This window comes from Harmonia axyridis, chromosome 4 (genome assembly GCF_914767665.1).
Source record: "Harmonia axyridis chromosome 4, icHarAxyr1.1, whole genome shotgun sequence".
In the NCBI taxonomy this organism is placed as follows: Eukaryota; Metazoa; Arthropoda; class Insecta; order Coleoptera; family Coccinellidae; genus Harmonia; species Harmonia axyridis.
In genome coordinates this window covers 22,125,805-22,153,265 of record NC_059504.1, presented here as the reverse complement: position 1 = coordinate 22,153,265, position 27,461 = coordinate 22,125,805, and the positions used below count along the sequence as shown (strand labels likewise).

The following is a 27,461-nucleotide window of genomic DNA, read 5'->3' as shown; positions in this document are numbered from 1 at the left end:
AGTTTATGAATCAATGATTTAGACTAAGATTTAATTGAACAACCTCGCCCTTGAATTCTCGTTTACAATAATGGTGAAAAAAAAACTGATATTGAAAACTTGTGTGTTTCTCGTTCTCAACACCCCCCCCCCCCCCAAGATTCCAAAATAAAAAATCTAAGAATTCTCGCAAAGACGAAGAACGTAAATTTTTCCATGAAATGAACCAATCATTTTATCGACATGGCAGTAAAAAATCGGATCCTTTCAGGATTATGGCCTATTTTCTTAATGATATTTCAAAGCTACCAATTCGATCGAAATAAAATGTTGCATTTAGGTGTGAAACAATATCTTCATGCCAAATTTCATGTTGATAGCGATCCCGAAAAACTCACATCATGATAAAGGTAGTCTCATATAATATACAAGATGTTCCAACATCGATGCAACGCTCTCAAACATATGTAATGATCGAACATATTTTTTTTTTATAGAATATCCTTTTTTTATTGAATTTTCATATTGCATGAAATAAATAAGTTTTAGAAAAATTCCTCTCTTTTTGTTTTCCACTTTCTTGCCAATGTTATAGCTTATTCGATATTCCTTATTCGATAGATTTAGTAGTATCTTTGTGTTTAAATTGTTTTTCAATTCATCTCTTATATTTTAATTTCTTTTCCTTCGAAGTTAAATATTCTCTAAAGGAAACACCACTATGTGGCTGCTCAGTTCAAAACGAAATAACAGATAATACTTCTTATAAATCTCCGATTTTTATGGAGTTTTCACATAATTTTTTTGAACAATAATGTACATTGGAGAAAGTACCTAAATATTCTGAAATTGCTAATGAAAAATAAGTTTTGTTAAATTTTCGTTGATGAAAAGACTTAATAACCACAGAGGCGACAAGAGTGATCTCGTTTTTGATTGGCTGCCGGTTTCTGAGTCTAAATATGGCGACTTTTTGTTTTCATTCTGTATTCACCTGATTTTTGGAATTAATTCAAATTGTTAGGCCCATTTTATTAAATCGCTGTAGGGGGTCTTCATCAGTTCAATAAATTTGTTCTATATAAAAATCTATCAGACCCAATAATTTTAATTTTGACGAAGTGTCAGTTCAGTTCAGTCAATCGCATAAAGTAATTTCTATGTTTATTACTCAGACATCAATCGTATTCTTAAGTTCTATGGTTAAGCCCTGCCCCATTCGCCATTTTTTGGCTCAATTTGAACGTATTGTCGCCACTGTGTTTTACTGTACATATCGCTTGTTTGTTAGTACCAGGTTCAAAAGATGCTTGTCAAAATATCGGATCATAGAGTTGAGTATCGATCGAGAAATTGACGTTCAAGTAACGTTATATTTGTTATTTGAAGCTGGATAATAATGTGTATCCTTGTCACAAATCGTTGGAAAACTTGGTCAAATTGAACGAAATATGTTCTAGTGAAATAAATTGGTTCTAATGGAAGTAAAGACGAAACTTTCTCTAGAAAAGGTATTGAAGAGTTAGAGGAGCATTGGTGAACATGTATATCACTCTTTAAGGTTTCTATGTTGATGAATAGAGTCGAATTTTTAGTGATTTATGTTTTTACTGGTTAGGCCAGGGATTTTTTGAGTGAAATGTTACTTCATTATTCGAAGGTTCATCATAACTGGAAACCTTAGTACAGGATTTTGTTTTATAGCTGCCACTATACCAGTTTTATTAAATTTCCGTACCAAATTGACCATATTCACCGTCGCCATATTGTAATGCGACAATACCAACTACCCAGTGTTCCCAACGAAGAAATATTGAGTTTACTAGAAAAATTCCACAATATAAAGTTTATAAGTGAAGTTTATGTGTACCTTTTCTGGCTGCTACGCCAGATAGGCTTGTTTGGGACAACATTGTGCAAAAATTTCACCTTTTGGAAATAAAAAGATTAGTGAAAGGTGGTTTTCTGAACAAATTAATTGTGGCCGAGTGTATAAATGAATGCTTCGCTCCATTTTTGAAAATAGTCAGTGGAAGAATAGTCTTTATGGCTGATAGTATTTTTGATATTAGCGGTATTTTTGTAGTAAACTCAATATTTCTCCGTTGGGAACACTGGGTAGTTGGTATTGTCGCATAACAATATGGCGACGGTGAATATGGTCAATTCATTCTATCAACATGCTCATCGATATAGCCTTCTTGCTAGAAAAGGAGCACAAATACCATTCATTGGCCCGGAACCTTTCCGTGGCCTAGACAAATATACCTACAAAAAAGAATTTCAGGAGGAGGAAGAAACTGAAAGCGAAGCGAAACACTCTGGCGGAATCTTCCCGGTTTGGATCACTCAAAAATTTTCTGGATCTTAGTAAAAATATGCTACACCTCCTCACTCGATTCCTCACAGGGCATTGTCGCCTTAGGAAACACCTCATGAGAGTGGGTTTAAGTTTAACAGAAAATGACGAGTGCATTCTGTGGGGAGGAGGAAGAAACTCCGGATTACCTGGTGACGGAATGCCTCGCCATCACTAGCCAATGCAAAATCTGCTTTGGATACAATGCTTGTAAAAGTGAGGAACCATTCTATCAACATGTTCTTCGAGATAACTCATTGAATAAGCAAGCAGTCTGGTCAAATTTTTTTTTTATATTTTTGAAAGTAAGCTCACAATTTCAACTTTTTCGCCAATTGTGTAAGTACACCATAATAGGTATTGAAAAGTCTAGTTGTAGATCAGAAGAAACTATTTGTTTATTAGGGATTGTTCAATTTCTAAACAGAATTCACAAGAGCAGATGAGGAGGATTGTTCGAAATACGTCATCAAAACGTTTGATTTTTTTCGTACACCGCTCAACCCATTTCCCCTATTCGAATTTAAAGGGGTTGAAGTTGTTAGGCAGAGGGTAGATGGCTTTTACGAAAAAAATATATCCTCCTCAAAAAAAAAATTAATGGGACAGACTGAATGATTTTTCAAAATCTAAACTTTTCTACTCGGAAGACTTTTGTATTTTTGTACACAATAGATTTTCCAAATACTATGCCATCTCAGAAATGAGTACAGCATATTCATTCACCTATATATCTATATCATAAAAATATTAACATTTCTCAGACATTGTTTCATTATACGTTCAAACATAATCCAAAGTATACAACAAAAATAAGCAGAATAGGCAATTAACATAATTTTTCAAATCCCCTTGTGGTACTGACTCTAATACGACTTTATCCTTGACGTAAAATTCACCAGCAGCATAAATGCCAGCTGTTAGAACACCGCATATACAAAAACATAAAATTGATGCTGTAACAAACGAAATAAGAGATCCCAATATCACGTACTCCAGAGCTTTCTTGTAATCCTTATCAGAAATATAAAGCGCTATTGGCAGAAAAGGGAGTAGCATTTGGAAGATCACCACTTCCATCCTAACTCTCTGCTTTTCCCATACTTCTGCAGCTGCAAAAGATAGTACGAAGGAATCGCTGAAAATTTCCACGTTTTTTTGAGCTTCTTTTAAGGCATCAGGCATCAATGATTCATCTGAAAAATAGGAAATGAAATAGGTAAATCAGCTTTAAACGGAGTAAATGAAAGTTGAGTGACTTTCATCAAGAAAAAACTCAGATAACAGAAATTTTTAATACATGCTTTGAGTGAAAATATATGTACCTTTTATTTTGAATTGAGAATTATAAAAGTGATTATATCATTATAACTCACCATATGTTTTTATTGCACATAAGGCCGCGCCAAATGCCATAATTGCGAAAGAAAGTGTGCCTATTTCACTTTGAGGCTCCAACACATGTTCTACGAAGCAATAGCAACTAATTATAAGTAAACAAATGTAGGATATAACTGTTAATGTTTTGGGATCCATTCAAAATGTTGTCGTAATACTGATTTTTTTGATTTTTAGTTGGTCTGAGAAAAATGTCAAGAGAATTTATTTTTGATTTTGATTTGATTTCCAGTCGAATGATTCTATGGATAATTCTTCACCACAAAAAACTACTCTGTCATTTCTGAATTTTTTACTATCAGCTTTTTGAACGCTGTATCATTTCGTCACAATGTCTGTATTTTTCGAATTTTCAGGGGATTATTCCCAAAATGTTCGAATTCGTGGTAAAACCGTAGGTAAACACAAAAATTCAAAAAAGATTCTATCTTTTTTTCTTAACTTCAAAATGCTCATCGAGATGAAAATTCACATTTGAATGTAGAATAACAATTTGAAGTGGTAAAATTTCATGTTAATCGCGTAACCAGAACCATCAATGCCTTCTGCACTTGTATTATAAATAACTATTATCATACAAGTGCAGAAGGCATTGATATTCTTCCACGAGTTTTTGAATGAACGAGTGGTAGAATGAGCCTTCTGTACGAGTATTATACATTATTTTCTCTAATTCATTGCATTCTTATTGAAATTAATGAAATATTTCCATAAATATCCTTTAGTGATTTTTGGCTTGAAAAATGTTGGTTGGCAGAACTGATTTCTTTAAGGCAAATCATAGACCTAATATAAGGTCTATGAGGCAAATTGATGAATTGACAGATAAAGCCGTGGCGGAAAGTTCGGAGTACCAACATATAATAATAAAATATAACCATGAAAACTGTGCGTTTCTGATATATTCTCGCACGATTTTGTTCTACAAGATGTGGAAGAATGAACGGAGTAACCACAGAATTAGAGAAAAAAAAATTTAAAAATATCGAAAAGAATCAGTCAATAGTTCCTCGACCATAAAATCTACGGAATTCAGATATTGAAAATTTACATGAAATAAAAATTTCGAGCTTTGTTCAGAATTTCAAGCTGAACGCAGTCAGAATTATAAAGAATTGAAGAATAATATTGGAAAATTTAGGGTTAAGATTTTGCGGGTATATTAGAAAAACCATGTCTGATTAAATTCAAGCAGAATATCGAAAAAAATATTAGGAAATCACTGCAGTGCAATCAAGAGCCTTTGAGCACCTGTTCATTCATGCATCAATTACGATATTTATGTACTATTCGAGAGTGAGATTTGCGCTGTAATGAAACAACGCTCAAAAGCGAACTTCATGTCCGTGTGTCTCAATAATAGCGGTTTTTCCTCATTTGAAGTTCTTCCCCGATAACTCTTGAAGTATTCATTTTAGGTATAGGATTTGCTTAAGTAACCCCCACTATTTTGTACGTAGAATCGACCGAAATAATAAAAAATATAGGTTCTAATTTGAAAATCTTGAGTTTTATTGAATTTGAGTTGTCCTAGTTCATGATCCTCTTATAAACACCCTGTACATTTTTGGTCCAAGCCGAAAACAGTCTTATAATACTACGTATTTGCGGAATCGAAAAAGAAAAAAATTTTTTGAAAAAAGCTTTTTCTGCTGAAATATTCAAAAAAATGTGAGTTCTCATCGACACCTTTTTTTTCATAAGAATCGCAATAACTCATGAACCGTTGAATTTTTCCCAAGGTATGGCATATTGCCAAAATTGCCATCAAAAAAGCTATCTAATGATGCAATAATATACTGGGTGTGCCATTTGAAATGAGGAAGTAGTAGTCTGTTTCCGGTATAACCGGAAGTTGTAGAGATCTGAAAATATTTTAGGTAGAAAGATCATTGTCTCAAACCCCGAGATATGCAAATTTTCAGCTCAAAATTATGATTAGTTTTCCATAAACGTCTAATAGGCCATCCCGGTGAATCACCCTGTATATTAATATACTTGATTCACACAATCTACAACTTTCGCCTGCTTTGATAATCTCGCAAAATATTTGTATTTTAAATCAGATTATAATGACTTAATTATTAAGTCACTGTAAATCAGATTACAGTGACTTTATATACTATATTATTAAAGGTCTATGGTACATACCTTAAAATATAGATAGATATATTATTATTAATGTTCTAAGGTACATGGGCGCCCGCAGAAATTTTTCTCAGGGGGGGCAGAATGAAAATTATTGAAAAACGATAAGGCGTCCATGATTGTCATTGAAAACCGGAAAATTGTTGTGAATCCATTACTTTCCTTTTTACCTTGCCCTTTGGATTGAGAAAGTTATATTTAGGGTGTTGTGCTAAAAAATGAGACAATCAAAATCTCAGGCCCCCCTGGCCCCCCCCTGCGGGCGCCCATGCTGAGGTATATACAGTCACTGTATATCAGATAATTTGATAGCGCCATCTAGATAAAAAACAGTTACTGTTAAATCATAGTACGATCTCACTTGAAGAATCCGCTCCACTTGGATATTTCATTCATAGATGTCTACTATCTCCATAAATTCCTCATGAAATATGCGCATCTTTACAACTGATACTACCACAAATATATATTATACAATTCAGAAATCTCTGAAATTATGAAGAAGAGAAGAATTTTATGGATAATTAATAAAATAGCTTTCGTTACATAATAACATTAATTGACTAACTTCTTCAGACAAAAAATTTTGAAGATCATGAAGGATCTAAATATGTACTCATGAACTTTCTTTCTTTTAACAGTAATATGTTTATTAATCCAAAAATTTGACACGCTGTATCAGCTGAATTTTATAGATTAACCATAGACGTATCAATGGAATAATAAGTTTATGGATTTAACGGTTATTTACGGCTGCAAAAGGGCAACAAGATGAAGATATTTCAACTCATCATTAAAAATTCATTTTCTCCAGGAATTTGTGCGTTTTCAATAACATAACAATTTGACGATACTTAGATAAGTTATATATTATTAGATAAATTAAACATGGACACAAACAAATTATGGCAATTTAAGCCATTTTCATCATAAAACTCTTCATAGTTACTTCTATTCCTTTCTAATAATGGAAAAAAGAGGGCATGCAATTCTGTAGGAATGAATGAAGCTATTTTTATGTTGCAGAAATAATTTATTGTAAATAATCTCTCAAAAATATATTCATTGGAGTTACAACATTCGATATGTTTTCTAAAATAATAGTCGCAGAGGTTAAAAAATTTTAATTTCCACCCATACCTCTCAGTGCAAAATAACAAAAGAAGCACAATTCATAATTTATCAAATCGACGACAGGAATATCTCCAATAGATCCTTGGTCTTTAGCATACAAATAGCCAAATAAATAAGACAGTGCTGCTGCTGCACCCCAATAATTACTCGTCATAGCAGATACAAATATTATAGAAACACCATTGAAAGCCATTACACCTTTCTCTATATTCTGATAGTCGTTATCCAAAAAATAAAGTGTTAATGGTGCTATTGGCAGTAATATTTCACCCCAACTAAATTGGGGAAAATAAGGACTAGCCCTCCAAATCTCAACAGCCACTGCCCCTATACATAACATTTCTTGGCACATTGATGTTTGAGCATATATGGATTTAGATGTATCTCCTGCATCTGGGTTTCCTGAAGTGAACAGAAGGATATTGAATTCCAATAACACAGAAATAAGCACATCTCTTGATAATTATCACTTACCCCATCTCCACAAACCCAATAAAGAATTTGTTGCTATTAATCCATAGCAAACCATACCCATGTCTGAAGTGTGTTTCATTAGACAATAAATACTTGTCCCAGCTAAAACAGCATGTGATAAAGCAGTGAAATAGTTATGATCCCCCATATTATTAATTTAGTGAAATGTTTTCTTTTTTATTATTATAATTCAAATGAAAACTGAAAATTTTGTTAGTTCATTGCCAAAATTTGAAAGACAGGTCTGCCAATAACTTCAAACTATTAGACTTCAATTGTTTCTTTAGGTAGCTACAAAGGTTTTTTGTATATTCATCAAATATTTCAAAAAATACATAAAATGGTTTGGATAATTTCTGAAATATACAAATTAATGAATCGATATATGCTATCGAATTCGTTTCAATTTGAAAACGTTTCACTGCTAAGGGGATCTGGATGGAAGATGGATAATTTTGGGGAAGAAAAAATTTTTAGGATTCCCTACGAAGATCTACATTAAGCTTTTTCGAAGTTTTTAGGTTAGGAATTTATTAAACTTATTTGCATATAAAACATAGAATTATCTAATCCGTGTGAAGTTAGCCGACCGCATATGCTGCCAGAGTTGTCGAAAATATCCGAAAGAAAGCCAGACCCAGAGCCCAGTGACCACAGATTACGGATATCCGTAATCTGTGCCAGTGACGTACATCTATTTTTAACGCAGCGATTAAAATTTGTTTTTTATATATTTTCTGTATATGTATTATTTAGAAATGAAACTTCCAAAGAAAATAGTAGAAAAATAAATGTAAAAACTTATTTTGCCCTGTTCGACTTTATACTAATAATTATCACTACCGTAATAACTCTACAATTGCAAATTTTTTATGAAAGGCGGATAATTACAAATGAAAATAGGAGTGTGGTGGTGTGCAGGATATTTTCTATATCCCTTATTTTGATCGTGAGGGTACCAAATAGTTCTTTTTTAGACGCCAAAACTTTTGCTGGCCCTGCTATCAATTTTAAACAGCAATACCAAGTCTCGTTCGATTACGCCTGAATAAATTAAGGGTATTGGAAGAGCCTGCTTCAGTGATAGGGGGAAATTTCTTCTTGAATATGATTTTCGAGGTCTTTTCGAGGATGTTCATAATATATATTAATCGCATATCCTCAAATTTCCCCTATAATTTACTAAAGATAAGGTGCATATCCGTTATCGTTTCGATTCATCATCCAATCATTTTCTATAAGTTTCGCTTGTATGATCACAAATTACTTATTATTTTTTAGTATGACTACATTTCCATCCGAGATTAAATTTTAATCGCTATGTTAAACCCGGATTCCATCTCTGGAAAAATATCTAATCTAATCTAACTAATCTAGAGGAAAAAATAGATTATCTATGATCTAGAAAAACGTCAGAATCTGATTTTCTGTGACCTAACCTAAGATCCCTAAAAACATCTTAACCTAACCTTAAAATTTTCTTACTTCAAATGTTACCATCTTGAAAATTATTAATAAAAGAAAGAGGAATTAGTAATAATTAACAAATCTCACACGTTATACGAGTGTATTTTCTGTTCTTTGAATAATACAACTTATGACTTATTTTTCTACCATGTATCGCAATGAAGAATTGTATAAATCAAAAAATATTCTTGCACCTATGGTACGAGTAGGAACTCTTCCAATGAGGATTTTATCTCTAAAATATGGAGCAGACCTTGTGTATACTGAGGAATTGATCGACTGGAAATTTTTAAAATCAATTCGAGTGGAAAACAGTAAGCTAGACTCATTTGATTTATGTTGTTTTTATCTTCAATTATTTGCAGAAACACTTCAAACAGTTGATTACATCGATCCGACAGATGGTACTATTATTTTTCGGACAAGTGGTATAGAAAAGGAAAAAGTTATTGTACAGCTAGGAACCTGTGACCCAAACCGTGCTCTTAAAGTTGCCAAGATGATGTAATTTAGTAAATCAATAATTAAAATTATTTTCTCAAGCTATTATGAACTTCAAATTTTTCAGTGAGAAAGACGTTGCAGGAATTGATATAAATATGGGATGCCCAAAAGAATTTTCATTGAAAGGTGGAATGGGGGCTGCTCTTCTTACTCAACCTGAAAAAGCTAAAAATATTTTGAAAACATTGGTTGATAATATTTCCATTCCTATAACTTGCAAAATAAGGGTTTTCCAATGTATTGAAGAAACAATAAACTTAGTTAATGAATTAGTCTCTTCAGGTATTTCTGCCATAGCCATTCATGGTAGAACAAAGGTGGAAAGACCTCAACATTCCAATAGAAATGAAGTTATTAAATTCATTTCAAATAAAATAAACATTCCTGTGATAGCTAAGTAAGTTATTTTTATAATTGTGTACATTCAGAGGAATAATACTTTTATCATAAATTTTAGTGGAGGTTCGAGAGAAATAGAAACATATGATGACATATTGAAATTTAGAGAATTGTGTGGTGCATCTAGTGTAATGATAGCAAGAGCAGCTGAAGCAAATTGTTCTATATTTTGCAAAGAGGGAAAGAAACCACTTGATGATGTAATTTCTGACTATTTAAAATTGTGTATAGAATATGATAATTCCCCTAGTAATACAAAATACTGCGTACAAAATATGTTGAAAGAACTCCAAGAAACGCCTAGGGGGAAAAAATTTTTAGAATGCCAGACTCTAGAACAGATTTGGTAAGAAAAAGTGATGTATTGATTTATAAGTTCACTGACAAACTTAGCTATTTGAAAGATCATGTAATTTAAACATTATGGGAACATATGTCCAATTTGAATTATTTAAGGAAGTGAATAGCTTCAAAAGTTTCATTCATTTCTAATATTTTATTGATAACAAAAAAAGTATGCTTGTCCATTCTTCGTCAGTAGGTATCAATTGATCGTCTATTTTGTGACACTAAAATTGTAACAGAAAGTTAAGCCTTGGTACTAAGTTAATAAGTTACACCTTAAAATGTACCCTTACAACATGAAACAGTATGCAGAATTCAAATTCATTTAGAGTTATTTCAATGGAAACGTACAGCACTGACAAGTGTATTTACACTTGTTTCATGACAGTTTATCGGTTAGCGAATAAATCACCCTATCTATATAATCTGGTTGATAGTATCTAGATCTTAATTTAATCTCAAAATCTATAAACTATATATTTCATTTTAGTGCTATCTGGAATCTTGGAGAGTATTGCAGACAAAAACAAATTGAATTTCAAAGTAAGGGCATGATTGGCAGAAGAGAAGTATGTCCTGATATGTTTTCACCTGTTAGGAAAAAACTTAGGACAGATGATGTAACAGAACATAAATGTGCATTTATAAGAGTCAACTATATGAGTGATCCTGAATTACCTAAGTCAAAATTGATTGCTCACTGCAATAAATTAAAAACTAAACCTCCAAAATATGAAACAATATGCAAGGACAAGCTCTTTCGTTCAATAGTAACATTTGATGGAAAAAGATATTCTTCAAATTACTGGTGGGTTTCTAATTTTAAAAAGAAATTGACATCATAGTACCTCTAAGATTACAGTGGATATATACTTCTCTTGAAATGTTTATTCCTAAACAGCTTCATTCACAAAGTACAAGGTGTCCAAAAAGGGTATCGGGTATTTGTAACTTCGATAAAACAAAAACTAGTTACAAAATAAAAAAAAAATTATAGTTAATTATTATAGCATGAAGTGGAAAATTATTTGGAAAAGATTATGTTATCCAAATGGTGACCGTTACGCTGCTGGCACTCTTCTAATCGGGAACGAAAATTGGCGATCACACGCTGAAACATAGCTCTCGATAATGCTGCCATTTCTGACCTTATGTGTTGCTTTAATTGGGTCAAATTCATTGGATTATTCTCATACACCTTACTTTTAATGTACCCCCATGCAAAATAGTCAAGTGGACTAAGGTCGGGGCTTCTGGGAGGCCAGTTGATGTTACCCCTACGCGCAATGGGAATAATTCTTTAACAGCTACCATTGCTTGATTTGTTGTATGGCGAGTGGCCCCATCTTGTTGAAACCACGTTTTTGAATAATAACCTTGAAATTCCAGTAACTCTGGACACAAAAAGTTTCGCAGCATATCGCAATAATGGTCACTATTTACATTGTGTGGTTGGCCTCGTCGATTTTCATGAAAATAAGGACCGTTTCTTCGTGGCGGACAGAACAAGGGCGTTCAAATTCTTGAATTTTTATCGTCGCACCTGTATTTTCGAACATTCGGATCCATTTTCTAATGGAGTCATCACTTGGTACATGGCGTGTACGATATTCCTCACGATATAAACATTGAGAAGCTACTATTGAATAACCGTTGCGATAATACTCTCTACGCAAAAAAATTGCGTACATCACGATCCCCTTCACAATCCCCCACGTCACTCATTCTTAAATGCAGCGACAAAACAAATACCCGATACCCTTTTTGGACACCTTGTATAATTCATGGAAAGAGTATGAATAATTGACAAACATATATTAAGCGATTTCAAGCAAATAATCACTAATGACAGCGGTTATTGTTGATCCTGCCCTTGGTTTAGGCCCTTTAGAAATAACCAACTTATGCTTCAATACAGTGTGGGTTAAGCTGTGATCTAAACAAACTTTCATTTCAACATCATCTTTCTGTATAAACATTTTGCTCTAATATAATAAAGCTTGCCAACAACAGAGAATTGTGTAGGCTTACATATTTCTATGTCTGGAATTAGGGAATTCATGAAGTTTTATTTCTTCTTGAGAAGGCGTATTGCCTGTTTTCTCTAGTCTGTCTCCTGTGATGAGGATTGCCAGCTGTCTCGCCATCGCTTTGTTGGGAGTCTGATGGATCTTCTTCCGAGAAGTTTGTTGTCCCAGGTGATCTTTGCCATTTTGTCCACATGCTGGTTCCACTCTCTCCGTCTCTTCCTTATCCATTTGACCACATCTTCTTATTTCGATCATATTTAACTAAACTCCTTTGATGACCAGAAGTTTAACCTTGCTCTCGAGTGTGGTTACCTGGTTATGGTGTGTGGTTGGCAGGAAGACTTTGCTCTGCGATATGTGCACCCATTGTATATTCTATGCACACTTCTGTAGTATATGAATTTGCAATAAAGAGTTTTAATAATAATAAAAATACCTTTGCTTATCTGCGGTCCTAATCGGTGACATATAAGGGCTAGTTCATGACGTCATGTAATAACAAACAATGACCAAAAGCGCTTTAATACAGTTGGTTATTGTTGGTACTAACCAATTATAACCAGGTTATTAGCTTGAAATCGCTTATTACTTACATTAATGACATTCATGAAGAATTAACATTAGCTTAAACTAACTAGAAAAATACGAAGTTCTAACATCTTCAAAAAGTTGTATGTGCTGTTTGATATTCATTCTATATTTTAGGGAAAAGAATAAACGTTTCGCTGAACAAGGTGCCGCTTTAGCATGCATTTACTCATTAGGTCTAGTAGAAAAAAAAGAATTGGTGGAAAATGGAAGTATTCTTGAATGAAGTCCCTGGATTGAAGCAAAACTTGTCATACTTATTTGAAAAGTGGAATAGAGAAAACTGAATATTAAGAGAATAACAGAAATGAACTTCAGAGTGATTATACAAAGAAAATAATATATAATTTTGAATATCTGCATTTATTGATCATTTTTACCTACTAACCTGTTCCAACATTTCACTTCACTTGATTTTACAGATAAAAACTTGTGAAGAAGTTTATTCATTATTACATTTCATCATTTGCAGGTTCAAATTTCATTTTCTGTTCATCACAACAATTAATAGTATTATCATGGAAACTACTTATCAAAATCTATCATATCACTGAGATCTGTCAAAATAACCATGTTTCAAAATTTCAAGTAAACTTCCACAATCAAGTTTGGCTACAATATAAAAATCAAACATGTCGGGTAAAGGAGCTCTTGGTGATACACCTTTAGATTACGGTGAAGGCAGGTATGATGAAACTGCAAGAGTGGAAAACACCCCCAGTATCAAGATAAGGGTGATAGCTTCCTACATCATTTTAACCCTATTATCAGCTTATGTGATATACGACTACAGGATCAGACCAGATTGTGTTTGCCGACCAAGACCATATGTTTTTGCAATATCTGCATTTTGTATAACGGGTCTGTATGGAATAATGGGAATTGTGAATAGAAGTAAGTATAATTACAATATGATCAATTAGGGAGAGTAACGGTTTGTCTCTCGAGGTTGTATTTTCATAAAATTGTTAAAACTGCTTGCTCTTCGACTGTGGTGATAGAGAGTTAGAGCTTCTGACCGAAAAAAATTTACAGTTTTGGAGAACAGTACAAAATTCGCTGCAAATTGATTTGATTTGGGTAGATATACAACTAACAGTGGTATGCCCGAGGTAGCCATTTGATATTTCAATATAACAATTGAATTCTTTTAAGTATGTGTTGAAATTAAACCAAAATCATTTATATATCTATTGCAGCAATTTTCAATTAAACCTAATTTTGGAAAACACTATATATGTGTAATAGATGCTGTTCTATATTAATCTTCCCATTCTAATTTTAAATTTTCCTCTTTTAGTGAATAATAAATCTTGTCCTGGTAAAGGTATTGATAATATACTATACATACTTGAAATGTCTATCGTTCTACCGTTATTTGCTTCGGAAGTATGGGCCTTGGAAAAAGTTTTTAAAGAATATCCGGATATGGTACATGTTCATGCAGCCCTTGCAGTGCCAGCTCTTGCAAACTACTTCTTTCAGGACGAGCAGAAACCTTGGATGCTGGACACTTCTCTTGTTTATAGTTTTTCTACTCTGTTCTACATAGGCGTAGCTCACAATATTTTTTGGGTGTTGTTAGCTACCATTTTGTATACTTTAGCTTATCTTTATGCTGAAAGATCGTACTATATGCCGAGAATGGATTTTATACACGATGAAGAAATAATTAATTATTGCCTTAGTGGTTTTGTATTTTGCGCGGACAAGTATTTATGTTGAGATGTATAGATGAAATTCATGTAAAATCACACAATAAAGTTTGATTGATGTATGATGCAGTTTAATTATTTCTTTGATCGTTCTTTTAGGGATTGAGCTGGGTACATTCGCACATGAAAAAGGAACAAAATATCTGTTCAGAACATTTCTTTCTTGCCTATTAATTGACAAAATCTTCAATCAATATGTTCTTAAGAAGGGAATGCACAAAATCATTTTCTACAAATATTATTGCCAAGTCTATTATGCCATGATCGATCAATTTTAAAAAAGATCTCTCCCTATCTTGTAACAGATACTATAGTAGCGTTGGAAAATTCATTTTGATTATGGAGAATTAGGAAACATTGAAATTAACTGCAGTTGATTGGATCTGAATAGTTCCGCTGAAATTGACAATTTCTAAAGTTTATGTTATCAACATTTAGATAAGTTGGCGATGTGCCTTGTACCTACTTATTTCATTCGTAATAAAAATTGGTTTCGGTTCAATTTTCAAAATCTTGTTTTTATAACAATTCGAATGAATCATAATTAATCTTCCTGCAGTGGCGACACCAAAGAGGGGCCAGGGGGGTTCGATCCCTCCCTAAATTTTTCCATAATAGTTAGAGCAAGAATGGTTATGTTGATGCCTACTAAGTTATTTGTAATACAAATGCTGAAGGCGTTGATATTCTTCCATGAAACCAAAATTTGAATAACCAATCACGAAGTGCCGAGTTTTTGAATGAACGAGTGTAAGAATGAGCTTTGTTCTGTACGAGTATTATACACTATTTTTCCTACAAGTGCTATGAAAAGTAACGTCATAAGTCTTCTTAGCTTACTGAATTTCAAAACTATGTTATGCTCATACTGTGAAAAAATGTTATTCCTCACTGTCAGCGAAGGCCATTTTCAATTTTATAAGGTACATTACTTGTATTATTCAAATTTATGCAGATGTATAAGGTGTGTGAATAAGTCTTTCCCGTTTTTTTTAAATTTTGAGCCTTTATTGTGAAAAAATGGTTACAAATGAATTATTGAAAGTATTGGCCATCGCTAGCTACAACTTTTCCCCATCTTTCTGGCAACATACGAATCCCGTTGCGAAAAAATTCGACCGGTTTGGCCTCTATCCAGTCATCCACCCATTTTTTGGCTTCCTCGTAGGAATGGAAGTGCTGGTCAGCCAGGCCATGCGTCATCGATCTGAAGAGTTGGTAATCAGACGGAGCAATGTCTGGACTATACGGCGGGTGGGGTAGGACTTCCCATTTGAGCGTTTCTAAGTATGTTTTCACCGGCTGTGCAACATGTGGGCGAGCATTGTCATGTTGCAAAATAACTTTGTCGTGCCTGTCGGAGTATTGTGGCCGTTTTTCTCGCAGTGCGCGGCTCAAACGCATCAATTGTCGTCGATAGACCTCGCCTGTGATCCTTTCATTCGGTTTCAGAAGCTCATAGTAAACCACACCTAGCTGGTCCCACCATATACAGAGCATGAGCTTGGCGCCATGAATATTTGGCTTGGCCGTCGATGACGATGCATGGCCGGGTAGTCCCCATGATTTTCTTCGCTTCTGATTATCGTAACGGATCCACTTTTCATCGCCAGTCACGATACGATGCAGAAAACCCTTTCTTTTATGTCGCTGAAGCAGCTGTTCGCAAGTGAAAAAACGCCGTTCGACGTCTCTCAGCTTCAGTTCATACGGCACCCAATTTCCTTGCTTTTGGATCATTCCCATGGCTTTCAAACGCTTGGAAATGGTTGTTCGGTCAACTCCCAATGCTTCAGCAAGTTCTTCTTGCGTTTGACACGAATCTTCATCAAGCAAAGTCGCCAATTCTTGATCTTCAAAGATTTGCGGCCGCCCGGAACGCTCCTTGTCTTCCACGTCGAAATCACCACTTTTGAAGCATATGTAACCATTAAATACTCGCACAGTATTGGTGGCGCCATCTCTTACAAAAAACGGGAAAGACTTATTCACACACCTTATAGGAAAAGAGGAAATTTATAGTGTGCAACATGTGGAGAAAATCCTTGTTGAGAAAGTTGGACTTTCCCCTCTTGTTGCACAATAAACTATTCTCTAATTCATAATTGGCCGAACAGTTTTCTGTTCAGGAATTTCACAGATAACAGATAAATCCGTTATAGGAGAGCTCCAAGTACCATTGGGATGTTTCCCAAATAACGTTTTGAATACTTAAAAGAAATATTCCGGCTCCTGGAGGACATTTTCTGCAATATTCTTTTATATCTTTGAAAAAATTCCAATATACATTTCAGAAACATTTATATAACAGAGTGTTACCTTAATTTCATTAACATGTATGAAATATATCTGGTACATTCTGAATAATTCAAATACAATGTTTGGCGTCTTGGCGAGACGTTTTCGAACCAATTTCGAACGATGCGCCCTCTCTCAAGGTGATTGCGGTGTTTCATTTCAAGATCACTAATGAAATCGTCAGTTTGGCACTCCGTTGTGGGGAATCTAAAATTCTCTCTAGAAACTCAACCTGAGCTTCTACAACCTGCTAGTGGATGTAAGGAACCGAAGACTTTTGGACCTTGGACGGAACTTGCCTACTCACTACCCGAAGAGAGTGTAACATCCCAGAAGTCAAGACTGTCAACGGATTCTCCAGGTACCATGAGTTAATGAAAGCTTTTCCAGAAATTACCAGACCAAAAGGAACCCCCGGACGAATAGTACTCAAGACCAGGCATCATATTAAGACGACCCATATGGGCCACCAGTTGCTTCAAGACCACGAGACTTGGCACAGGTGAAGTTCAAAAGCAGCCAAGAAGGAGTTCGAAGCCATGCTCCGACATTGGACCCCAGAAGCTATTACAGCCTTTGTAGAAGGGAAGAAGATGTTATCCTCAGCAACATTGCTGGCACACCCCAAGGATGGTGCACCTCTAGCCCTGGTAACCGACGCATCAGACACTGCAGTCAGAGCAACCCTTCAGCAAATGGTCGATAACGAATGGCAATCACTGGCATTTTTCTCGAAGGAGCTGTCACCACCAGAAATCCGATATGGAACCTACGACGGTGAACTACTACTCTACCTAGCCATCAAGTATTTCAGGCACATTTTGGAATCTAGAAACTTTACAATCTTCACGGATCACAAATCTTGATATTCACCTTCAAGCAGAAGCCAAAGAAGAGCTCACTCAGACAATTCCGACATCAGGACTACATTTCAAGGACCTTAACCCAAACAGTGATTCCTGCCAGATATATTTTCCGTCACCATAGCGGTGCATAGGGTTTTTGCAGTAGCACGCTTAAGTTTGCTTCCCAAGCGGTGCCACTTTAGCACTTTCTTTAAACAATACATATATTCATTGTAGAATGAATGTGGAATTTTCAAATTGGCGAATGAAAAAAATGTTGGTAACTTTTCGTTTTTCGCAATAGAATTGATGATATATTCAATGTACTGATATATTTTTAAAATATTCGTGAGAAAAAAATCCTACAAAAAATCATTACAAAAGGGAAAAAACTAATCTTGTGAAAAAACAATCGACCGTGTTGCCCTCTATGCTTCGTAAAGAGAAAGAAGATAAAGTGAATGTATAACTAAGAACATAGAATAATATAAGATGTACAACGTTTGGTTTGACTGATATGCGGAAAGCCACGTGGTAGTAATCCCTCTTTAGGTTATATTGAAATGTTTCAAAATAAATCATTCCATTATGTTTCTCAAATATATAACAATATTATGTTTCGAACAATAACATTTGAGTTAATTTCGAAACATTTCGAATATTTATACGATGTGAATAATTTTGAATTGTTACAATTAAAAAAAATAGAATGTTTTGAATATTTACATCTGAAAGTCATTTTGAAACATTTCAAATGTTTACGATAAAATTAATTTTCAAATATTTCCCAAAATATAATTTTAAAATGTTTCAGAAATGTTTCAAACATCACTGGAATGTAGATTTAGATTTAATTAAGGAGGCTTCGTTTCACTGCGGCCTAATGGTCTATTGTGCGCCCCATCAGAGCTATTCTCTCCATGACGTGATCTACAGCTTCCAGTTCCAGAGTTCTAATGAACTCCCTCCAATATGGGGGATGGCTTCAAGGAGGCTAATTCCTCACTTCTATAAGTTTCGTGTCCAAGGCAGGTTTTGCGTTGGCTAGCGATGGCGAGGTGATCCGGAGTTTCTTCCTTCTCCCCACAGAATCTGCACTCGTCGTTTTCTGTTAGACCCATTCTCATGAGGTGTTTCCTAAGGCGGCAATGCCCTGTGAGGAATCCAGTGAGGAAGGGTAGCATATTCTTACTTGGATCTTATAGAGTCAAAGTTTCGAAGAAACTTTTTGGAATGATCCAAACCAGGAAGATTCCGCCAGAGTTTTTCTCTTTCGTTTACCTCCTTTTCCTGAAACTCTTTCTTGTAGGTACATTTGTCTACACCACAGAAATGTAACAATATGATGTTCCGAATATTCACAATTGAGGTAATTTTGAAATATTTTATGAACATCTCTTGTTTACTGGGTTAGTTTAGGACGCTGAGTGGAAATCAGTGTTGAATGAAATAGATTAAGTCTACATGGGCAAATCATTCTTAGAGTTTTACTCAATTTTTATTAATATGCAAATTTGTTTAAACCTTTATAATTATTTTCAGTCTTACCCGAACAGAGATTTTTGTATGAAATGTTGGACGGTATGGAGATTGTAGTATTTTCCGTCGTGATCCCGTATATAGCTGCAGAAATGTGGAAGCTGAACAAATTCTTCCCCCAATGTAAATTTATTCCACACGTGATTGCAAGCACCGGTTATCCAGCAGTCGACTACTACTATTTTTTCCATCAACCACTGAACCTCTACACAGAAGGAATTTTGATCCTGGAAACATTGACTCTGTTCGTTTTTATGACGATGATGACCAACGTTATGTACTATGTTGCGACAGCGTTGACCATGTATGCTGCTTTCTTCACGAAATTGAGGTTTGATATGTTGCCGATACCAGAATGTTTTATGACGAAAACAGAAACTATCAACTATATTCTTTCATCTTGCGTACTATGCGCTTCAATATCGATGATTTGAGTTGATGATTATATTGTAGTTGAACTGAATAGAAGGAATTTACTCAATTAATGTATATTTCATTCTGTTTTAACTTTTGTTGTTATAACTCGAAAAAATAGTTCGTTGAGATATCCATGCAGAATTAAAATGAAAGTATGTCTGATTGTCCTTAATGCACTTTTCATCTATAAGTGCTATGAAACTTCAATAAGTTATTGAAAATATCTTAGTTATGAATTATTCCATAGTATGTTCAGATGATCGATTAAGTAGTAACTGAAAAATTTTTCAAAAAATTTGAAAAACTTATTTAAAAAATTAAAAAAAAATTTTTTTTTGAACATTCTTCAATTTTTCAATTACTACTTAATCGATTATTGAAGATACTCTAGCGAAGGTTTCTAGAACAGTGGCGTACTCAAACATAAGCCTTGGGAGGGATAAAGAGTTATAAACGAAAAAAAATTGGTTATTTGTTTCCAATGTCCTTTGAATTTACAGGCACTCCTTGAGATTGATTATCACCTGTCGAAGTTTTAGCTGTTGTATTGAATGCGAAAAACCTGAATATTCGCCAGAATCAGTTTTCTTCTCTTGAAGAAGTTTGCTTACACATAATAAGAATTTGATTAGTTTCGAGATCATGCAACACACATTGAAAGTTAAACACAGGTTATAATAGATAATATAATAAAAAAATTTCACGTCATCCACCCGAAACTAATCGACAGAACATACTAAACTTATTGATCTATCTTTCTGAGTGAAAATGTTGAGGGGTTAGTAATGGAATCCAAAGTGTTGGACAAAGAGATTTTTTGCGACAAAGGGATAATTAGATATAATATGACATTATTTATTTACTTAAGGGTCTTAAAAAATATATCCTTCTTATCCCTCTCTTGGGTACGTCACTGTTCTGGAAGAGAACCAGAATATCGCAAAAAAATATTTTGAATACCTAGTGATTCAACTGAAGAAATCTGAAACAGGCGCATCCGCTATTTTGTCATCCTTGACTTTGAGCGCTCGTTGCCTAAACCTAAACATATCGTTTTATTATTTCGTCATAATATCTGATCTTATTTGCCGAATTTTCAGACGATTATTGTCTGAAACGATAAAGTTCGACTCCGGCTAATCTTTTATGAAAAGATCTCGAACGGCAGTTATAGAAACTTGAAATTTTCAAGGAAGTTTCAGTTCAGATCTCGAATGTCCCAGTTATATACAAGTTGATGAGTACAATCCAATTAGGGTTCTGTAAATATGGACGTTCGATATGATGTTTTCCTGATAAATGCAGATTTGATCGAAGTTAATGAAATATTGCATTGATCAGGTTTTAGAATATTCATCTATTGTTATAATCCTCTTTGCACAAATTAGCTCTCAAGAATATAAAGTAAGACACTAATTTTTCGGTTATCACAAAGCCGTCGGAGTTCAGAATTTAAATGCAGATATAGTTAAAATTACATTATCTGGCTTCATGTAAAAGTTCAAGCATGCACTTACGTAGAACCATAGAAATTTTAAGAAGGATATAGGAAAAAAATTACCAATATCTAAGGATTTCATTAGATCCGACCGATTTGGGATTTAGCTTGTACAGGGTGGTCCAGATTTTAGTGCCTTAACTTTGGCGTCAGATAGAATAACAATTTTCACGAAAAAATTTCTATTAACATATTATATCCTGACAAGCTTCGTTCTCAAGATACAGGGTTTTGAAGTTGAAAAAATCAGTTGTTTACTTATAACGCTAGTATGATTACATTCATTGTTTCAATTTTTAGGTATTGAAGTGTTGATAATGTAATGTTTCGAATTGGGTAAGTGACTCCTACCAAAATTATCCAATGGCATAGATATAGGGGTGCGATGATTCTTTTCTTATTAAAAATCTACACCACTGTTTTTTTCGAAAAAATTGTTTCATTTCTGAAATCAAAAGAGCTTCATTGTAAAAAGTTTTTTCATAAAATTCACCATTTTCGAGATAATCGAGTACAAAGCAGATACTATCCACAAAAATCTACAAAAAATAATTTTAACGCTCTCAGATGGCATTTAACTGAACATTTATCAGACACTTAACAATAGAAAATATTCCCAAACATTTTGATTGATTGAGTGTCTTTCAGAAATGTTTGAGTTTTTTTTTCAGTAATATTATATTATTATTTAATGCCATCTGAGAGCGTTATAATACCTACACCACGCAAATTTTTTTACTTTCATTTATCACTGATGGGAAAATTTGAAAAATCAATTTTTGTAGATGTGTGTGGATAGTTTTTGCTTTGTACCCGATCACCTTGAGAATGGTTCATTCTATGGAAATAATTTAAGAGAACTTTTTTCTAATGAAGATCTGTCGATTTCAGTAATGAAATAATTTTTTCGAAAGAAATGCAGTGGTGTAGATTTTCAATAAGAAAAGGATAATCGCAACCCAATATTTACACCACTGGATGAGTTTGACAGGAGGCACTGTTTTAAAATGATCAGGAAAATAAACAGCCCTAGTTAAGGATTTTGCCCACTAACAAATTCAACCGCGATGTTCGCGATAAGAATATACCTAGAAAATTTCAAGCTCCGTTCTTGAATTATCGTGTTTACGGACGGACATAATGAAATTGAAAACAGATTCGCCATCATTGAGTAGAATCCTTATCCCGATTTAAGATTCGAAAATTATAAATATGGCTCTGTTAGGAGAACGACCGTTCAAAAAGATATCTGCTGCATAATCTGGATCCTTTTGAAAGCGTTTTCTGAAAAGCCCAACAAGCAGGCAATGTTGCCACTCGTTTTTATTGTAATGCTAATGAATGTTCTTTCAGTTTATTATGACATCAACACAATAAGCATATGTCAAAGAGATAGAGGCACGAAATCTATTATTTGTTTGGATAATGCCCCTCTTGAAATGAGCCCTTCCATTGGACATTGATCCCTGTATCCAATTTGAACGCCAATAGGCTTTCAGGGGGGAATTTTTTGTATGGACGGAATATGCTGTTGAGTCATTGAAATCGATCGAGAATTTGAAAAGGAATGATATTCGAACTAAATTCGTTAAATAATTTTCCTGAATATGATTCTTTCGTTAACTTACTCGAAACTTTTTCAAGTAAAGAGGGGTCTATATCGTTTCAACGAACCTGTGTGAAGCTGTCCTGATCAACGATTAGTTCAAAAATTAGTTCACTTTATTTTACGCTAGAGAGCATCGTTTCATATAAGGTTTACACTATTATTCATTTTAAAGAGTTCGTCATTGGGGAGAGTCCTTATTTATTGATTTTTTGAAATGGAAAGAAAAATTAGATACATTTCTATTGAAGGATAAATAAAACTTCAGGAACGAGCATATTTTTTTTATGAATTTTCGCATGAAAATATTATATAAAAAGGTCAAAAGGTGTTGTGAAAGGTGAAAATGCGTTTAATTTTTAAATTATAAATCAATACGTAAAAACGTATTTTGAATTCTTGCATGTGCTAGAAAAGGAAGGTGAATCAAAGGAATGTTTGGGATTACTTCACTCATTCTGAAAAGTTGAGATCTCAAAAATGCTGTGGAGAGATGATTATTTGAACTTTGGCAGATCACGATAAAGCCACGTGGTATAAATCTCTTTTTACATAATTTTTGAGTTCCATCTGACTTCCATTTGAAGTTTCTTCGGTATTCTACTGTATTTTATAGATATCATATTATTATGAATTTCAAATTATAATATCATATATTTAACTACTTAATTTTAATTTTGGATATTATTACGATCAAATCAGTTCAATTCATATATATTTTAATCTATCATAGAATTCATAGAAATATTGAGAAAACTAGCATTATAAATTTTCGATAATACTCTACAGAGCGATTCAAATTTTAGCAGATGTCAATGTATTTTCCACAGTTTTCAAGAAAAATGTTGCATAAGCTTTCAAAGTTGACCACTTTTAGATTATTCGTGGCAATTTAGATCGCTTGATCAAAGTTATGTGAAACCCTCCATGAAATTATCTGCGTTTTAATAAATTATAATTCTTTTTGTGAATAATGACTGAGCATTTAAAAAATGTAGACTTTACACTTTTCTCTGGAGTGCAATATTTTCTCAAAAGGGGATGCACTTTAATGATTCTAATTGTTGTAACTTCTAGAAATAAACTATACCTAGTCGAAGTAAAATAGCCTACAAAATTTTAGAAAAGCTATTCACGTTTTATCCTATTAACTGAATTTTTTTTTGCACTCGATAACCTTGTAACAATGAAATAGACAGAATTACCTAAGTAGAGAGTTATATCTACGTTTTTCTCCAAATTTGAATACATAATTCATATATTATGATTATTAATTCATTATCTAGATATTTTGGGAACGTGAAGTTAGCAATAACAGACGAAATGTTCAGATATATTTGTCTTTTTTCAATTTCATCTGTCTAAAAATCGAGAGAAGTATGAGTTAGCTATCGTACTAGCTCAAATCATTCTGAGGATGACATTTCATGTTCATAAGTAGGTAGCTCCTAGCTCACCTTACCGAAAATTGGAAAATTTTACTTTTCCAAAACTTAAGGTATTTTATAACACGCTCTAAAAACTGATCAAATCGTTGAAAACTTCTCTTTCTTTGATATTTTATTAAAATTAAAACCCATACTCTTTGAAAGGAAAATCACTTTTTTTCCTTGTTTCGTCTACACAATTAGGACAGATAGAACCAAGCGAACACAGGGTGAATAAGATGAGCAGAACATTTGATATCTTCACTTTTCCCCTGTAGTGCATACAATAAGCCAGATAAAACAAGAGACTTCCAGCTACCACAAGGTAATCCTTCGTGATGTAGCCTACGTAAGCAGTACAAACGCAACAGTAGACCAAACATAGTTCTATAAGATCGATCCTGATCACTCCTAGCATGATGAAGGAGAAGAATGGAAGTATTCCTAGAATGCAGGGCACGTAGAGGAGTTCTTGTTGCTTCGGGAAGAGGTTCTTCTGAATCCACATCTCGGTTGTAAGGAATGGTAGGACGAAAGACACTTCGGCGGCGTAAAAAATGACTTGGACATGATTCAAGCTCGAGGTAACTGAAAACAAGAGGTCGTGTCAAGCTCAGCAATAATATTCAAGGATTTTTTCTCTGATATAATATAGGTATAGTAAAGAACAGTCAAAAACACCTAAAATTATTTTAGATATACAGGGTGTAACATGAGTGGTTGGCCATAACCTAGTGGTGAATGCAGGTCATCCAGGTCTTTCAGAAATCCTAGGACTGTTAGTTTCGGAGATACAGGGTGATTGATGAAAGTTTTCCTAAATTTCTGAAATCCATAATTTGTGAGTGAGCAGTCCGATTTGGTTCAGATTTTATGCGTTTATTGACTTCATACATTTCTTCAAAACGTTCCATGTAAAATTAATATAGTCAGATTATTGAGTTTTTTCTTTTGCTTCGAAATCCATATTTTTCACATGTTTTGGTGTAGTGTCGATATTACCTTGAAAAATAAGTGTGAAACAGCGTAATGAATTCAATTTTTTCTTTGAATGGCACAACATTCTTAAAAGAGTAGCAAATGAAAGAATTCCTGTTTTACCTATGTAACTTTTTTAAAATATATAAAAAAATAATAAAATAAAATTTTTTCTCTCGTGATAATATTTGAGGCTGAGATTTTGAATTGTGTTGCTTTCTGTTCAACTTTTCTTCATTCTAAAACCCTCAGCAGCTACTGAATGTTAAAACACGTGCCGTACCTAAAATATTGATTAGAAGTAGGCATGATCAAACTGGGAATTCTTTTGAAATTGAAAAAAAAATTCAAAACAAAATAACGCAACCATCACGTAGACTGTGAGCTATGAGTCTATTTTTTTGGAGTAACAATAACTAATAAGAATTAATTTTTGAGAAAATTTGAACCTACATTTATTTAAATTCATAAAATAGTATTGAAAGAGTAGTATCAGAAGAAATTTTGAAAATGAACTCTTTTAATCTCTACATATTTCTTAGCAAGAGATTATTCATTGCTGTTGTAATCATATCGACATTATCTTTTACATTTTCGCAAGCTCTTCTATCCTGTGCCACAAGCCACAACTGCTTTTATGAATTGAAATAAATATATTCGAATTTTCTCAAAGATTTAACTTACTTATTTCTGCTGTAAAGCAAATAGATTCGCAGTTTTAAATTTAATTTCTAATTTCAAAAGAATTCACAGTTTGATCATGCATATGTACCTAATAATAATAAGTTAGGTATTTTAATAAAAAAAAATACTTCTGATTAATATTTTATGCAGCGCATTACAACACTAAGTAGGTGCAGAGGATTTTAGAATGCAGACAAGTTAAAGCCATACAATACAAAATCTAAGCTGATTACAGCAATATGATCACGAAAAAATGAAAACAGGACCGTATTTTGAAAAAAGGACATGAAACATGAATTATATCGGGTGCTACTCATAGATTTCAAAGTATAAAAGAAAATACTCAATAATCTGTGTACTATCCTGAATATATTGATATTACATGACACGTTTCGAAGGGTTGTAGGAAATGAACAAACTCACAAATTTGAACAAAATCGGACTGCTCATTCCCAAGTTATGGGCATCAGAAACTTTGGCCAATTTTCATGAGTCATCCTGTATCTCAGAATCTAACAGTTTAGGATACACAACAAGTTACTTTTCTGGAAGGACTGAATGACTCTATTCCCCACTGGGCTATGGCCAACCACTCATGTTACACCCAGTATAGATTATAGAAGCTGCACTTCAAAAGTTCTTCAAAAAAAGGCGTAGTAATCAGATTCATGTTGATCCTCAAAAATGTTCAATGAAATACCTGAACTAACTGCTCCTCCTATGCCATAAATACTATTGATGATGAAGAGTCCATAAGCAAAACTCCTCGATTGTGTGCCTACGAAGCTGGCATAAATGTTGAGGCAATTTAGAGAGACAAATGCTACGGCGAAATAACTGAGGCACAGAAGAGCTTCATCGATAAAACAAACCATATTACAATTACTGAAAATTTGTTGACATCTTTGTGGGATATATCTGCTCATGATGTTAAACTGACATTTGCCATAGAGAAAAGATGTTTGTCCAAGAAGCATAAATTATTCATGCATCTTGCTATCACAAACATAGAACAAATCATTGTTCTATTTACAAGAATATTTTTCTGGTGATTTTCTCTTTAAATAGATCTATTCAGTGGACAGAGTTGAATCCAGAAAATTTTCTTCCAGGCGGAATATCAACATCTAGGGAGAGAGTTTCGATTTCGGCAGATAGTTTTTTTCTTCGGGGAGGTATCGATCATGCTCCGGGTGGGTAGTATCCCCCCAGGCTCCACCTTGGATTCAGCACTTGACCTATTCAAGTAGGTGTCCAAAGTATTCCTTCAGTTTCGTGGGTTATATGAAGACTACACATAGTAGGATAGCGATTGAGACCATAAAATTAACAGAACTGTATACGAACGATTGGTACTCCAAGAGCACAATTGGTGCATGAATGAACGAGCGCTAAAGAGCTCCCGACTTCACGTCAGTACTCTCCTCAGTTTTGGGCGTTTGTTTACTTTACTACATTTGATCAAAAAATAGCAATGTCTGTAACTTTTGAATTTTGAGCCGGCAATGGTTTCAAACGATAAGGTTCGACTTACTGATCATGAATCTGTTCTCGAATTCGATTCTCTTTGTCCGTCCAGGAAACCGTTCGCAAATAAGATAAATTTCGAATCTAGAAACACAAAAATTT

At 33.9% G+C, this 27,461-nt stretch overlaps 4 protein-coding genes across 5 annotated transcripts; 1 reads left to right on the top strand and 3 right to left on the bottom strand.

The window, feature by feature from the left end:
* Positions 1–3,055: 3,055 nt before the first annotated feature.
* On the bottom strand, positions 3,056–4,076 carry LOC123677635. The gene is made up of 2 exons (XM_045614283.1): positions 3,715–4,076; positions 3,056–3,534 (listed from the first exon to the last, which is right to left on the bottom strand). Exons 1-2 carry the CDS (start codon positions 3,872–3,874, stop codon positions 3,122–3,124), a joined length of 573 nt encoding a protein of 190 aa, XP_045470239.1. The 5' UTR covers positions 3,875–4,076; the 3' UTR covers positions 3,056–3,121.
* A 2,820-nt stretch (positions 4,077–6,896) lies between these two features.
* Positions 6,897–8,029, bottom strand: LOC123677637. Its single transcript, XM_045614284.1, has 2 exons — positions 7,493–8,029; positions 6,897–7,420 (listed from the first exon to the last, which is right to left on the bottom strand). Exons 1-2 carry the CDS (start codon positions 7,638–7,640, stop codon positions 7,008–7,010), a joined length of 561 nt encoding a protein of 186 aa, XP_045470240.1. The 5' UTR covers positions 7,641–8,029; the 3' UTR covers positions 6,897–7,007.
* An 897-nt stretch (positions 8,030–8,926) lies between these two features.
* On the top strand, positions 8,927–19,703 carry LOC123677627 (tRNA-dihydrouridine(20) synthase [NAD(P)+]-like). Of its 2 annotated transcripts, none has more exons than XM_045614271.1 (7): positions 8,927–9,273; positions 9,325–9,463; positions 9,528–9,860; positions 9,921–10,208; positions 10,698–11,015; positions 12,943–13,719; positions 19,226–19,703. In XM_045614271.1, exons 1-6 carry the CDS (start codon positions 9,090–9,092, stop codon positions 13,049–13,051), a joined length of 1,371 nt encoding a protein of 456 aa, XP_045470227.1. In that variant the 5' UTR covers positions 8,927–9,089; the 3' UTR covers positions 13,052–13,719; positions 19,226–19,703. The 2 variants fall into 2 exon arrangements, with proteins under 2 accessions (XP_045470227.1, XP_045470226.1); XM_045614270.1 differs by lacking the exon at positions 19,226–19,703 and adding an exon at positions 14,126–14,602.
* A 4,587-nt stretch (positions 19,704–24,290) lies between these two features.
* Positions 24,291–26,788, bottom strand: LOC123677633. Its single transcript, XM_045614281.1, has 2 exons — positions 26,533–26,788; positions 24,291–24,758 (listed from the first exon to the last, which is right to left on the bottom strand). Exons 1-2 carry the CDS (start codon positions 26,756–26,758, stop codon positions 24,313–24,315), a joined length of 672 nt encoding a protein of 223 aa, XP_045470237.1. The 5' UTR covers positions 26,759–26,788; the 3' UTR covers positions 24,291–24,312.
* Positions 26,789–27,461: the final 673 nt, after the last annotated feature.

Coding starts and splice junctions, on each gene's coding strand:
- LOC123677635 (XM_045614283.1), bottom strand. CDS start 3,874: ATGGATCCCAAAACATTAACAGTTATATCCTACATTTGTTTACTTATA. Junction 3,535..3,714: donor ATGTGCAATAAAAACATATG/GTGAGTTATAAT, acceptor CCTATTTTTCAG/ATGAATCATTGATGCCTGAT.
- LOC123677637 (XM_045614284.1), bottom strand. CDS start 7,640: ATGGGGGATCATAACTATTTCACTGCTTTATCACATGCTGTTTTAGCT. Junction 7,421..7,492: donor ATTGGGTTTGTGGAGATGGG/GTAAGTGATAAT, acceptor TGTTCACTTCAG/GAAACCCAGATGCAGGAGAT.
- LOC123677627 (XM_045614271.1), top strand. CDS start 9,090: ATGACTTATTTTTCTACCATGTATCGCAATGAAGAATTGTATAAATCA. Junction 9,274..9,324: donor ATCAATTCGAGTGGAAAACA/GTAAGCTAGACT, acceptor AATTATTTGCAG/AAACACTTCAAACAGTTGAT. Junction 11,016..12,942: donor AGATATTCTTCAAATTACTG/GTGGGTTTCTAA, acceptor TCTATATTTTAG/GGAAAAGAATAAACGTTTCG.
- LOC123677633 (XM_045614281.1), bottom strand. CDS start 26,758: ATGAGCAGATATATCCCACAAAGATGTCAACAAATTTTCAGTAATTGT. Junction 24,759..26,532: donor AGGAGGAGCAGTTAGTTCAG/GTATTTCATTGA, acceptor TCTTGTTTTCAG/TTACCTCGAGCTTGAATCAT.